We start from the raw sequence: 15,289 nt of genomic DNA, 5'->3' as shown, positions 1-15,289 counted from the left end.
CTCTCTCTCTCTAAAATAAAAAAATAAAACATTTTTTAAATTGTTTTGCCCATTAATTCTTCAAATATTATTTCTGTCATCCCCTGCCCTCTGACTTTAATTATAATTATGTGAAATGACTAAATTTTGCCCCACAGGTAACTAAGACTTTCATTTTTTTTAAGTTTTTTTCCTGTCTGTTCTTCAGTTTTTATTACTGTGTCTTCAGGTTCACTGATTTTTTTCTTCTTTCTTTTGATCTTTTGTTAATTCATTGAATCTTATATTTTTTTTCTTTCAGTCTAGAAGTTCAATCTAAAAGTTTTGGGTCTTTTTAAAAAAATTTCTTCACTATCTTTTCTCATGTTCATTTTTTCAAGTTCTTAGCATTAAACATATTCTGCTGATCCCAATGTTTGTGCATTTGTAGGTCTCTTTCTATTGACTGCTGCTTCTCCTAGTTACGGTCACATTTTCCTCCTTGTAAGTCTTAGTGATTTTTTTTATTGGGTGTTGGATATTGCAGACTTTTACATTGTTGAGTGTCTGCATTTTGTTTTTTTCTTATAAAGAGTGTCGAGCTTTGTTCTGGCAGATAACTGATTTTGCTAGCTTGATCCTTTCAAGGCTTTTCTTGTGCTTTATTAGAGGAAGTCTAGAGTAGACTTCCACAGTACAGTTTGACACTAGGAGTAAGGCACAGCCTTTTTGAGGTTCCTACTGAATGACCCTATTAAACAATGAGGATTTTTTTCTACTTCAGCTGGGTAGAGCTCCAGAGTCTCACTACCCCTTGTGAGCTCTGTGAATTTTCCAGCCTGTAGCTTTTCAGTTGCTCAAACTATACAAATATGACTTAATATTTAGGAAAGACTCAAGGAGACCTCATGCAGATCTTTAGAGCTCTGTTTCTACATAGGTATTTCCTCTGTTACTGCCCTACAACTTCCGATTGCCCAGGTTTTCTGCTCTTATCTCTGTCACCTTAGCACAGTGAGACTGTCCTGATCTTCCCCTCCCTGCTTAACATTCATGAATGTATGTACCTTCAAGTTCCATAGGGCTCACCTCACTTGTTTTTCTTTTTTTAGGAATCATATTTTTGTGCTGCCAGTTGTCCAATGTCTGTAAAGAGTTGTTTCATATATTTAGTCCAATTTACTCATTGTTTACAAAGTTCTTGAAATCCAGGATAGTAGAGGAGAAAGTCCTGTAGGTTGCATCGTATTCAAATTAAAATTTTCAGGGAAATTTTCCCACAAAGAATGAAAATGACTACAAAATCTATCATTCAGATCTTATACATTGACTGTTATTTACTTTATCTGAATTTTAAAAAACTTCTTCTATTTATGCAAATAATATTTTCAAAGTTGCAAAGTTAGGGAATATAATAATAGAAATAGTACCTTGAATGTATAACATATTTGTCTCAAAAAGGTTAGAACACTACAAATGAATATTCTCATTGTTTTCCAAACAATATGGAAGAGCCTGCATATTATTATCTCTGGGATTTCTCATGTGAAAACCACCTTCTCAATGTGGTTTTACTCTTTCATTTTTATATAAACTTAATTTGCCTTAATGTTTCTGAAATCTCTGATACGTTGTTTTATTTCCACTTATTTCTCATCTGTTGTCATCTCTGTATCTACCAATGATTTTTCCTTAGTTTACTCATGACAAATTCCTGGAGAAGGGATTGGTTATTTATATGTTATAGTATTTGCCTGTAGATGATTCAGTTACAAAATGCAACTAACAAAATGTAATTTTGAAAAATGCACATTAGCACTTTTTCCAATCCAAAATAATATTTGGCCTTATTAACTTTTGATTCAGATTAAATGCAACACTAGCTATAATAATGCTAACGAAGATAATTATTACTAAATGTAATAGCTAACACTTTTAAATAGGGCATATGATATACCAGCCACTCTTCTAAACACTTTAACTCTTAATCTTCTCAGCAACCATTTGAGATAAGTGCTATTAGCATCCTCACTTTACAGATGGGGAAAATGAGGCAAAGAGGATTTGTGACCTGCCAATGATTCTAGACTGTAAGTAGTAGAACCAGGAATTAAAGCCAAGCCTTCTGGCTCCTAAGACTTTATTTTTAAGTAACCTCTATACACAATGTGGGGCTTGAATTTACAACCTGGAGATTAAGAGTTGCATGTTTTACCAACTTGAGCCAGCCAGGTGCCCCTCCTGGTTATGCTCTTAAGTGCTATGGTATACTATCTAAACTGTTTCGCATACTGCCTATTTGTAGTCAAACAAACACTATTTTCCTTCTGTTGATTTCAAGTAGTTCTCAAATCCCACATAGTTGTTTAAGTTCATTGTCATACCCTCCCATATTTTCTTTCCCACGAAGAATATTAGAATTTTAATCATGTTATACTGGTTCTAGAATCTAGAAGTATGTCTAATACAAAGTAATTTCTTGATAGCTGTTTTGTGAATTATGTCTACTAATATTTAGAAAATAACTGTTTTGCAAATTTAATTATGTCTGCTAATATTTAGAAAATCTCAGTGTTCTTTCTTATATGGGAGAGAAACAAAGGTCAGCTTCTCAGCCTCAGAATATAGATAATTGAGTAGTTAACCAACTAAGCTAGTTTATTTACCTCATGTACTATACCCACTTTGTATTCTTATGAACTAATAAAACAGAGATGTTTACCTTCAGAAACATCTCTGTTTAACTTCTAAGCCCTCTCAAATTCATTTCCAGATTTTCATTATTAATTAAACTCAAGTTTTCCTCTCCATTCTAAAAGACAGCCATTCCAGAAGCAGACTCTCTAGTACCTCATACAGTCTTTCATTCATCAGGCCATCTTGTTTCTGAATGTTATCTAATTTTTGAAATATAGTTAAGGTCATGTTTATTTCTGGAATGATGGTTTCCACTCTGAAAAGGTCACAGATCTCAGTCATTCCTTTAAGGGCAATAAACAAGTTAAAAATTGGGGAAGTGGGGCACCTGGGTGGCTCAGTCGGTTAAGCATCTGATTTCAGCCCAGGTCATGATCTCACAGTTTGTGGGTTTGAACCCCGTGTCAGGCTCTGTGCTGACAGCTCAGAGCCTGGAGCCTGCTTCAGATTCTGGGTCTCCCTGTCTCTGCTCCTCCCCCACTCACATTCTTTCTTTCTCTCCCTCTCTCTCTCTCAAAAATAAATAAACGTTAAAAAAATTGTTTTTAATTGGTGAAGAAATCCTGGCCAGATAGTCCCTTCCACACCTTCTCCAGAAGTAGTCTAATGGCATCATGTTAAGATGGACACACCTTTCCCTTCTGGTGTAACATAACTGAGATATGATTTGGGACATTAGCTGAGAAGTGCCCAAGATTGGGAAATGTTAGGTCATGTAGAGCCGGTATTTACCCAAGGGAAGGGCTAGAGATAGACCTTTCATAGGTACTGTTTCAGGCTTACATTGGAAATAACCTACACAGACAAAAAAAAAAAAAAAAAAAAAAATCAAAAAAATAAGCAAATTTAACAATTGTGTTTAACAACATCAAGGTTTCAAAAAAGCACTGCCTTTTATAAGTAGGGTATTTGAGACTTTGTCTTTAGTGTTAAAGTTTGTTTTAAAGATATAAAAATTTTTGGACAGTTCTAGAAATTTTTAGTCTGTTAATAATTTAAAAGATTAAAATTTAAAACTCTTATAACTATTTGAAAGTACAAGATGACAAAATAAACTTAAGTCTACGGATTGAATTCTGATTAAATCTTTGCAAAAAAAAAGTTCTCTAAAGATATCTTTATGTAAATATTTCAGCAAATTATTCTTATGCAGTCTCCTTTCTTTGGAACTCAGCAGTCTTTTATTGGAATATGACTTTTTTAACAGTGTGATTCTTGTATCTTTTTAAATTATTTTCTTCAGAAAATTACAGTGATGATTTTGAAGACGAGGAGGATATTGATGCACCTTTGACCACTAAAGAAGAGACTAATTCCAAAGAAAATCCCAAATCTGAAAAAATACATGTACCCAAACAGGTGATGCATCAATTATATATTTGACAGTTTTGAAATTTCTTTCATCACCTTAGCTGACTGTCACTATATGGAGAGCTCAAAATACAAAGTTCTTTATTGTCTTTCTCATTGTTGTAAAGCTATAGGTCTCTTAACACTCAGACATTTTCTTAATTCAGGATGTCAATTGTAATAAATTTGGCAATTGATTTTCTTTCTTTTTTTAAAACTTTTTAACATTATTTATTTTTGAGAGACAAAGAGAGACAAAACATGAGCAGGGGAGGGACAGAGAGAGAGAAGGAGACACAGAATTTGAAGCAGGCTCTAGGCTCTGAGCTGTCAGCACAGAGCCCGATTCAGGGCTTGAACCCACAAACTGCAAGATCATGACCTGAGCCGAAGTCAGATGCTCAACTGACTGAGCCACCCAGGTGCCCCTGGCAATTGATTTTCTAGAGGATCTCTTTTGGCAAGTAATTTCCTTAAGCTTTAAAAATTAAAATTTTAATTGAAATCTCAAATCTAATTTTTAAACAGGTATATTAAGCTACACTTTCTTTGGTAGATCTTGTCCTTGTGAAATACAAAAAACATCCCTCCTCAGTATTTATGCTAGTAGTGACATTACTGTCTGAAACTTATTAGACTAAGATCATGAATTAATTCATTACTTCATTCATATTCAGTGTTGCTATACTTCAGATCTCTTCTTAGTTCTTAGCAAGATTGGCTAAGGGTATTACTACATAATGTCTGCCATATAGAACTCTCTGAAGCTACCTATATTAACAAGTAGGATAATTACTATTTGTTATGTTAGTCTTTTTTTTTTTTTTAAACGTTTATTTATTTTTGAGACAGAGACAGAGCATGAATGGGGGAGGGTCAAAGAGAGAGAGGGAGACACAGAATCTGAAACAGGCTCCAAGCAGGCTCTGAGCTGTCAGCATAGAGCCCGACATGGGGCTCGAACTCACGAACCGCGAGTTCATGACCTGAGCTGAAGTTGGACGCCCAACCGACTGAGCCACCCAGGCACCCCATTATGTTAGTCTTGATCTATATAGTCAGGTCTCTTTGGGGACTGCATGTTAGGATTACATGTTTTAAACATGTGTGAAACCATAGACTGTCTAAACAGAAGCAAGAAATACTTCCCAGGTATCAGTAGATACTCTCATTTTAAATATACCTGGTGCTTTGTCACTAGTTGTCTCTATATCACTCAGTTTAGTGGGGAAAATAAGACCTTTAGAAATACATGAAGATTAATGTGATCTGCTGGCTTTCCTTAGAAGCTTACTAGCATTTATATTTGGAATATGGCAATTTAAATATTTTATGAAAAATAAGTCAGTAGAAGACACAGTGGTTTGATATATTAAGGAAATATAGGGGTGCCTGGGTGGCTCATTCAGTTGAGCATCCGACTCTTGGATTTGGCTCAGGTCGTGATCCCAGGGTTGTGGGATTGAACCCCACGTCAGGCTCCATGCTGAGGGTGGAGCAGGCTTGAGATTCCCTCTCTCTGTCTGCCCCCTCCCCTGCTCAGGCATGCACTCTCTCTCTCTTAAAAAAAAAAAAAAAAAAAAAAAAAAAGAAAAGAAAATATAGGCCTGCATAAAAATGTGTCAGTGTAGAAGGAATTAAAGCTCTGTTATTATGGAATAATCAATCCTACATGTTGCCTATCCAAGTGGAGAACGTAGGTGACACTAATTATAAAACTTATTCTAACGGAACTTATAATTTTGATAAATTTCAATTATCTTGCCATTTGTTGGCCTGCCTCTTTGAAAATTTTGTCTCTCAAAATGTAACTGAAACAGACTACAAATTATAGTTGATCATTAATTTTGAAAAGAAGAGAAAAGTGATTGATGATGTTATAATAGCAAGAATCTTATATAAAATATCCATGTTATGTTGGAGTTCAAAAAATAGAATTTCTAAGCAAGGTGAATGAGCAGATGGCATCGAGATTCTTTAAACAAGGCTTATAAAGGCCTAAATTAATTGGTAATTGCTACAGTCCTGAAGTTCTTTCATAGCTATGTTCTCTAGTCTTGTAAAATTATTAGTGAATGGGAGTAATAAAAGAAATCTGGAAGGTACATTTCTTTCTCATGATGGAGTAAAACACTGGTTTTCAAATTTTGCTACTATTTGCATTGTGGTCATTTTATATAATTTTGGTTTCAAATAATATGATTATTTTCTTCTTTTAATTTAGGAAGAAGAGAAAACTGGCATGCTGGCTAACGGTAAATATTACATATTCACATATTTAGATAGCAAAAATTGGTCTATTCAGAATAGTATCAAAATAATTCTGCACAAATTGCTATCTGTCTTTTGTTTTTAAATATCTTTAATGAATTAAAGTCCACAGATTTTCTCAATGATAGGTCCCTTATGCTTGTCTTGAATCCTTCCTGTTATATGTAAGAATATATTATTTTTCTAAACACTAGGAGCAGATGGCATTATGGGTAAATTCTACCAAATATTCAAAGATGAATTCATATCAATTCTTCTTAGAATCTTCCAAATAAAATGGAAGAGGGAATTCTTCCAAACTCATTCTATGAGGCTAGCATTACCCTGATAACTAAAACCAGACAAAGACACCTCAAAAAAAAGAAAACCACAAGAAAGCAATCCCATTTACAATACCATGAAAAAGAATAAAATATTTGGGAATAAACTAACCAAGAAGGTGAAAGAGGTGTACACTTAAAACTATAAAACATTGATGAAAGAAATTAAAGAACACACAAATAAATGAAAAGATACTCTGTGTTCATTGATTAGAAGAATTAATGTTAAAATGTCTGTATTACCTAAAGTGATCTACAGATCCAATGCAATCCATATCAAATTCAAATGGCATTTTTCACAGAAATAGGAAAAATAATCCTAAAATTTACATGGAACCAAAAAAGACCCCAAATAGCCAAAGCAATCTTGAGAAAAAAGAATAAAGCTGGAGGTATCACACTTCCTGATTTCAAATACATTACAAAGCTACAATAATCAAAATAGTATGGTATTAGCATAAAAAACCCACATAGATCAATGGAATAGTAATCAAAATAGTATGGTATTGACATTTTAGAAAGACTCATAGATCAACGGAAAGTCCAGAAATAAATACATGCATATATGGTCAATTAGTTATTGATAGTGGTACAAAGAATACACAGCGAGAAAAGGAATAGTTCTTCAGTAAATAGTGTTTGGAAAGCTGGATAGCCACATGCAAAAGATAAAACTTGACCCTGTCTTACCCCATACACAAAATTGAACTCAATGGATTGAACACTTGAACATAAGACCTAAAACTGTAAAACCCATAGAAGAAAACATGGGATAAGCTCTTTGATACTGGTCTTGGCAACAGTTTTTTAGATTTCATACCAAAAGCAGAAATAAATGAGGTTGATTGCATCAAACTAAAAAGCTTCTGCACAGCAAGGGAAACCATGAACAATATGAAAAAACATTCTGTGGAATGGGAGAAAGTATTTGCAAACTACATGTCCAATACAGGGTTAATATGCAAAACATACAAGGAACTCATACAAATTAATAGCCAAAAAATGGCCAACAGGCACATAAAAAGATGCTTAACTTCACTAATTATCAGGGAAATGCCATTAAAAACCACAGTGAGGGACACCTGGGTGGCTCAGTTGGTTAAGTGTCTGACTTCAGCTCAAGTCATGATCTCATGGTTCGTAAGTTCAAGCCCTGCGTTGGGCTCTGTGCTGACAACTCAGAGTCTGGGGTCTGCTTTGGATTCTGTGTCTGCTTCTCTCTCTGCCCTCCCCTGCTCGCTCTCTGTCTCTCTCTCTCAAAAATAAATGAACATTAAAAAAATTAAAAGAAAAAAACACAGATATTACATCATGCTTGTCAGGATGACAGTTTTCAAAATGATTAGAGATAACAAATGCTGACTAGGATGTGGAGAAAAGGGAACTCTTATTTGCTGTTGGTGAGAATGTAAACTGGTATAACCACTACAGGAAACAGTATGAAGACTCCTCAGAAAATTAAAAATAGAACTATTACGTGATCCGAAGTCCCACTTCTGGATATATATCCAAAGAAAACAAAATTATTATCTCAAAGAGATATCTATAGTCCCCTGTTCTTTGCGGCATTATTTATAATAGCCAAGTATGGAAACAAGCTAAATGTCTGTCAGTGGATGAATGAAAATGTGACACATATATACTAATGAAATGTTGAGTCCTAAAGGAAATTCTGTTATTTGCAACAATATGTATCACTTGGCTATATTAAATAGCAAGACAAAGGTGAATATTGCATGGTATCACTTACAGATAGAGTTTAAAAATAAAAGTTGAACCCAGAAACAGTAGAATGAGGTTGCTAGGAGCTGAGGGGTGGGGAAAATGAGGAGAGATTAATAAAGTATAAACTTTCAGTTACAAGATTAAAAAAAAAAGTGAGAAAAAAAAAGTCTGAGAATCTATATAACATAAGTACAATTGTGTTTGTTATATAATTAAAATTTGCTAAGAGAGTAGAACTTAGCTGTTCTCACCAAAAAGGTGATGCATGCCTTAATTAACTCAGTTGTAAGAATCCCTTCACAATTTACATAAATCATCACATTTTCCACATTAAATATATTACAGCTTTGTTTTTCAATTATACCTCAATAAAGCCAAAGAGGGGAATAAAAAGATGGTTAATTAACAATAGAAAGTGTAATTTACAGAGTCTCAACCAGTGGTTATGTTGGTATATGTTTAACAGCTATATTCTGGAAGAAAAGAAAAAAGCCTGTTTTGGACAGCCTGCTTGTGTTTATGGTGTAAACACTTACATCATAGATGATTTTAAGACATCAATATGAATATGCAAATCAGTCAATATGTTAAAACACATTAACAAAATGAAAGAAAATACATTGCTCCACCCATGTCATTGCAAATGATAGGAGAGTATTATGCTAAGCGAGATAAGTCCGAGAAGGACAGATACCATGATTTCACTCCTATGTGGAATTTAAGAAACAAATGAACAGAGTGGGGGGTGGCGGGCAAGAGAGAGGGAGGTAAACCAAGAAACAGACCCTTAACTATAGAGAACAAACTGATGGTTACCAGTTTGTTGGGGGGATGGGTTAAATAGCTGATAGGGATAAAGGAATGCATTTGTTTGATGAGTTGTATGGAAGCATTGAACTTCAGCATTCACTGTATTGTACAACTGAAACTAATATTATGTTGTATGTTAACTAACTGGAATTTAAATAAAAACTAAAACAATAAAAACCCTGGAGCATCTTACACACAAAAAAATCCATTTGACAGAGTTCAACATCCATTCATGATTAAAACTCTTAACAAAATAGAAATTACACAATAAAGGCCATGTGTGAAAACTCTGTAGCTAACATTTTAATCAAAGGTGAAAAACTGAAAACTTTCTCTTTAAGGTTCAGTATAAGGCGAAGATTCCTCCTCTTCACACTTCTGTTCAGCATTGTACTAGAAGTTCTAGTCACAGCAGACAAGAAAAAGAAATAAAAGGCATCCAAATCAGAAAGGAAGAAGTAAAATTGTATTTATTTGCAGATGGCATGATCACATACATAGGAAACCCTAAAGACAACTGGCAGAATTAATGAATTAAGTTTCCAGATTAAAAAAAATCAACATACAAAACTTAATGTTTTTATAAACAAAAAACAGAATAAAAAACTTAGGAATAAATTTAATCAAAGAAGTGAAAGATTTTTACAGTGAAAATTAGAAAACATGAAGAAGACATAGATAAATGGAAAGACATCCTGTGCTCATGGATTGGGAGAATTAATACTATTAAAATGTCCTGACTGCCTAAAGTGATATACAAGTCTACAAGGTAATCCCTATCAAAATCCCAATAGCGTTCCCTATAGAAATAGAAAACAATTTTAAAATTCAAAGGGAACCACGAAAGACTCCAAATAGTCAAAGCAAGCTTGAGAAAGAGCAATGCTTAGAGGCATCATCCTCCCTGATTTCAAAATATATTACAAAACCATGGTAATCAGAACAGTATGTTATTGGCAGAAAAGCAGACCTATAAAACCATTGCAACAGAATAGAGCCTAGAAATAAATACACACATCTGTAGTCAACTGATCTATGACTGATCTGCAAGAAGAGGGCCAAGAATGTACAATGAAGAAAGGATAGTCTCTTTAATACAGGCATACCTCATTTTATTGCTCTTTGCTTTATTGTGCTTCACAGATACTATGCAGCGTGGCAACACCGCGTCAAGCAAGCCAATATAGCAGTGCCATATTTCCAACAGCATTTGCTCACTTCGTGTTTCTGTGTCAAATTTTTGTAATTTTTGGAGTTTTTCAAACTTTTTCATTATTATATTTGTTATAGCAATCTGTAACTAGTGATCTTTGATGTTACTTTTGTAATTGTTTTGGGGCACCATGAACCATGCCCATGTAATATGGCAAACTTAATCTATAGATGTTGTGTTCTGATTGCTCCACTGACTGGCTCTTACCCCATCTCTCTACCTCTCTTCAGCATTCCCTATTACCTGAGACCAACAATATTGAATTTAGGCCAGTTAAGAATCCTATAGTGGTTCTAAATGTTTTAAGTAAAAGGAAGAATCAGATGTCTCTTCCTTTATTTTTTAAAAATTGTTTTAAGTTTTATTTTGAAAGATACCAAGACAGCACAAGCGGGGGAGGGGTGGAGAGAGAAGAGACAGAATCCCAAGCAGGCTCCGTGCTGCCAGCACAAAGCCTGATGTGGGGCCCGAACTCACAAAACCATGAGGCCATGACCTGAGCCAAAACCAAGAGTCAGATGCTTAACTGCATGAGCCACCCAGGCACCCCACACGTCTCTCACTTTAAATCTGAGGCTAGAAATGATTAAGCTCAACGAGGAAGGCATGTCAAAAATCAAGATAGGCCATGATACACTTGATCATCCAAGAGTTCTGATAGAGGTATGAGATTCATGTTATTCCCATGCCCGTGTTTCATAACACAACATCCATTCTACAGCCCATGTATCAAAGAGTAATTTTGATGTTTAAGTCTTACTTAAAAATTACATTTCATAAAACTATAGTTGGGCTACTTAGTGATTCCTCTGATGGATCTGGGCAAAGTAAATTGAAACCTTCTGGAAAGGATTCACCATTCCGGATGTCATTAAGAACATTAAGGATTCATGACTTAGAGGAAGAATGTTCCCAACATATAACAGGAGTTTGGAAGAAGTTGATTCCAACCCTTGTGGATGACTTGGAGTGGTTCACAATTTCAGTGGAGGAAGTTAAGTGCAAATGTGGCGGAAGCAGCAAGAAAATAAGAATTAGAAGTGGAGCCTGAATGTGTGACTGAATTGTTGAAACCTTAGGGTCAAACTTGAAGGGATGAGGAAAAGTAGATTCTTGAGATAGAATCTCATCCTGCTGAAGATGCTGTGAAGTTTGTTGAAATGACAGCACAGGATCTAGAATATTATATAAGCCTCATTGATAAAGGGGCAGCAGGGTTTGAGAAGATCAACTCCAATTTTGAAAGTTCTGTGGGTAAAGAAGTTCTCTATGCTACAGAGAAATCATTCGTGAAAGGAAGAGTCAATGTGTCAAACTTCACTGTCGTCTTGCTTTAAGGAAGTACCACAGCCACCCCCACCTTTAGCAACCACTCCTGATCGATCAGCAGCCATCAAGACTGAAAGACCCTCCACCAGCAAAAAGATTACAACTTGCTAAAAGCTCAGAGCTTTACCAACCTTTCTAAAACAATAAAGGCTCAGAGCCTGGAGCCTGCTTCAGATTCTGTGTCTCCCTCTCTGTCTGTCTCTGCCCCTGCCCCGCTCATGCTTGCTCGCTCGCTCTCTCTCTCTCTCAAAAATAAAACATTAAAAAAAAAACTTTATATGTGGAATCTAAAAATGTTACACTTGTAGAAATGAGAGTAGAATGATGGTTACCAGGAGCTAGGGGAGGGGGATATGGGAAGATGTTAGTTAAGGAGTACAAAGTTTCAGTTATACAAGAGAAGTAAGTTTTGGAGATCTAATGTACAACAGCATGATTATACTTAATACTTGAAATTTGATAAGAGGGGGAATCTGAATTGTTGTCACCATATGCACACACAAAAGGTAACTATATAAGGTAAAGGATATATTAATTAACTTGATTGTGGTCATTATTTCACAGTGTATACATATGTCAAAACATCAAATTTACACATTAAATATATACAATTTTTTGAGTTTATTTATTTTGAGAGGGAGCGAGCCCACACAAGTGAGAGTGGGAAAGAGAGAGAATCCCTGTCAGCACAGAGCCCATCACGGGGCTTGAACTCAGGAGCCATGAGATCATGCCCTGAGCCATAGTCGGATGCTTAACCAACTGAAGCCACTCAGGCGCCCCAAATATATACAATTTTTAACTGTCAACTATATCTCAATAAAGTTGGGTGGGGAGAATACCTTTTTGTTATTTTTCACGGGCCCTTTGCATCCCACACATAAATGTACATTAGATTTGTATATAAGTATAGTTATGTGTGTTAATGTGATCATACTTATTACAGATATATGATTATATACTCTTTACATGTAAATATCTTTGTTTTTATACAGCTTGCATATGATTAAAATACTAAATTGAAGGAACTGTACAATTGCTCTAATTTTTTTTTTTTTTTATATTGTTCTAGTGGTACTGCTTGATTCCTTAGACTCTGTTGCAGAGGTCAACCTTGATGAACAGGACAGAGCAACTAAGCCAAAGTCCCTGCCAGAAATGACTGATAATGAAATGACAGGAACAGGTAAAAGTGAAAAACTGTTCTCTAAATACATAGGAGTTTATGACTAAATGACTTTATTTCTAGATAAGGAAATATAATATATAATAATATATGTAATAGCTATATCAACAATAAAAATTTAAATCCCACATTTTTTACCATATTTAACAACTTAAGTAATCTGAATTTGATAATGGTGACACTTAATGCTACTAGGCCAAGTAAAGTCTGTTTTTAATAAAAAATAAATGTATGAAAGCTGTTGATACAAAGTGTAATACTATAGGTAATATTAAATAATTTTCTCTGCCCCTCTAGAGTATTCTGTTAAATTTGGAACATGTAGGAGAAATGAGATTTTGGTCTTACTTTGCTTTTCATTTTTTCCTCTGTGCAGGAAAAAGTTAAATCACATTCCAAAATTCTAATGTACATTGAACCATGCCTTTTCAAACTTGTAAAGCGGTGGAATCCTTACCTGCAAATGAAATCTCATGTAGTATTCTCTGTGTAGATAAAAATGGTGTTTTATCAGTATAAATCTAAATGTTTACATTTATAATGTTTATTTATAAAGTTAGTGAGAACAGTAATGGTATTTTGAGTTTTTTAAAATCATAAGTTTCAGATATTTGTTGTATTCTTTTTTTTAAGTTTATTTATTTTGAGAGAGAGAGAGAAAGAGAGCGTGAGTGGGAGAGGGGGAGAGAGAGAATCGCAAACAGACACTGCACTGTCTGCACAGAGCCCATCACAGGGCTCAAACTCACGAGTGGTGACATCATGACCTGAGCCGAAATCAAGAGTCAGACGCTCAACTGGCTGAGCCACCTACGCATCTCAGATATTTGTTATATTCTTTTTTTGTTGTAGTTCTTGTATTATCATCAGACTTCTGATATGTTTGTATATTTTATGTTTGTTGTATAATGTAAAAAAAAAATCTTGGTTTACTGCATAAATGTTGCAAATGAGAACTTTTTAATCATCTTGCTTTGAAAGTCTCAGTTGACCAGTATGGTCAATTAAACCAATCCAGATACTTGGAACAAAAGAGCAATAGAAATGATAAATCCCTAGTGAACTCTAAACATCTGCTTGCATTTTATTTTTACTTTATTTTATTTTTTATTTCTTCTTTTTTATTGGAGTATAATATACCCATAGAAAAGTTCATGTATCGTAATAGTGCCACCTGATGAATTTTCATAGCATGAATACACCCATGTAACCAGTAACCAGATCAAAAAACAGAGGGCAAAGTCCACTCAAGGTCTTATTTGTAGTTACTGCCGTTCCAAAAGTCACCACTATCTTGTTTCATCCACTTCCATTTAAAAATATAAATATGAAAGTAAAAAAATTACAACAAAATCATGTTACTCATTTGCTTGTTATTACCCAGTTGAATATTCACCATAATGAAATCATGTGCTGAGCACATGTTCTTCAGTCTTACTGTTTAAGTAGATGTCACATATGTGTTATGATAGTCAACCTTACATGCAGTTTTCAGTAAGTCGATATGAATTCTTTAACTCTTACATTTTTTAAAAAATATTTATTTTTGAGAGAGAAAGAGGGAGTGAGGGAGGGGCAGAAGGAGGGAGAGGACAGAGGATCTGAAGCAGGCTCTGTGCTGACAACAAGAGACCCCTATGTGGGGCTCAAACTCATGAACCTTGAGATCACGACCTCAGGCAAAGTCGGACACTTAACCATCTGAGCCACCCAGGTGCCCCCGGCATGAATTCTTTGAAAAAGACCAATATAGAATTAAAGCTTTTCTAATCAGTGATACGTTATAGGAAATTCATATATATACAGAATGGTCAGAGGAACCGCATTCTAAGATGTACATGAAAACAAAGCAGGAGGCCAAAGTTATCACTCTGATGGTTTTCAAAATATTCCATAAATGGCACATTGGAATGTACAGATTAATTTCTATTTTTATGTGTTAAAGAACAATTTAAAATGAAATTTCAGTCAAACATCTGTAGAATCCATGATTTTCTCTGAGAAACTATGATTTTGTAAAACATGGTATGAAAACCACTGCTGTAGGTTATAAACAATTTTTTTTAAGGTATTGCTGAATGTAAAAACTCTAGTAAGATGATTCAAGCAGTTTTATAAAGGTGTAGTTTTCTGGTCTTATTTCTTAAATGTTCTTGACTCAGAAATAATTTGTTATTACTGGAGGATATACGATCTTATTGTCATATAGCCTTAGATTTGTATTTCCAGCCTTGCCAGTTATCAGCTGTGTGACACTGGACAATTGATGCTTCTAAGCCTGTTTCCTCTTCTTTAAAATGAGACCTTGTGTTGGTCAACTGAGGGAATGTGTAGTGCCTAATATATTGTTAAGATTCAACAAGCAGTAGCAACTATATGGTTCTCATCACTGTTATTTATATCAACCCTCTATTAATGGTAGAAATCATA

General features: G+C 34.6%; 1 protein-coding gene across 3 annotated transcripts in view; it reads left to right on the top strand.

The window, feature by feature from the left end:
- CEP162 (centrosomal protein 162) overlaps positions 1–15,289 on the top strand; it is a 114,310-nt gene that overhangs the window by 22,265 nt on the left and 76,756 nt on the right. For all 3 annotated transcript variants that reach the window (XM_060616090.3, XM_060616089.3, XM_060616092.3), the window contains 3 exons: positions 3,899–4,014; positions 6,230–6,260; positions 12,746–12,859. In XM_060616090.3, the coding sequence (XP_060472073.3) occupies positions 3,899–4,014; positions 6,230–6,260; positions 12,746–12,859 (261 nt within the window). The remainder of the gene's footprint in view (positions 1–3,898; positions 4,015–6,229; positions 6,261–12,745; positions 12,860–15,289) is intronic.

This window comes from Panthera onca, chromosome B2 (genome assembly GCF_046562875.1).
Source record: "Panthera onca isolate mPanOnc1 chromosome B2, mPanOnc1 haplotype 2, whole genome shotgun sequence".
NCBI lineage: Eukaryota > Metazoa > Chordata > Mammalia > Carnivora > Felidae > Panthera > Panthera onca.
This window is presented reverse-complemented; position numbering and strand designations above follow the sequence as displayed.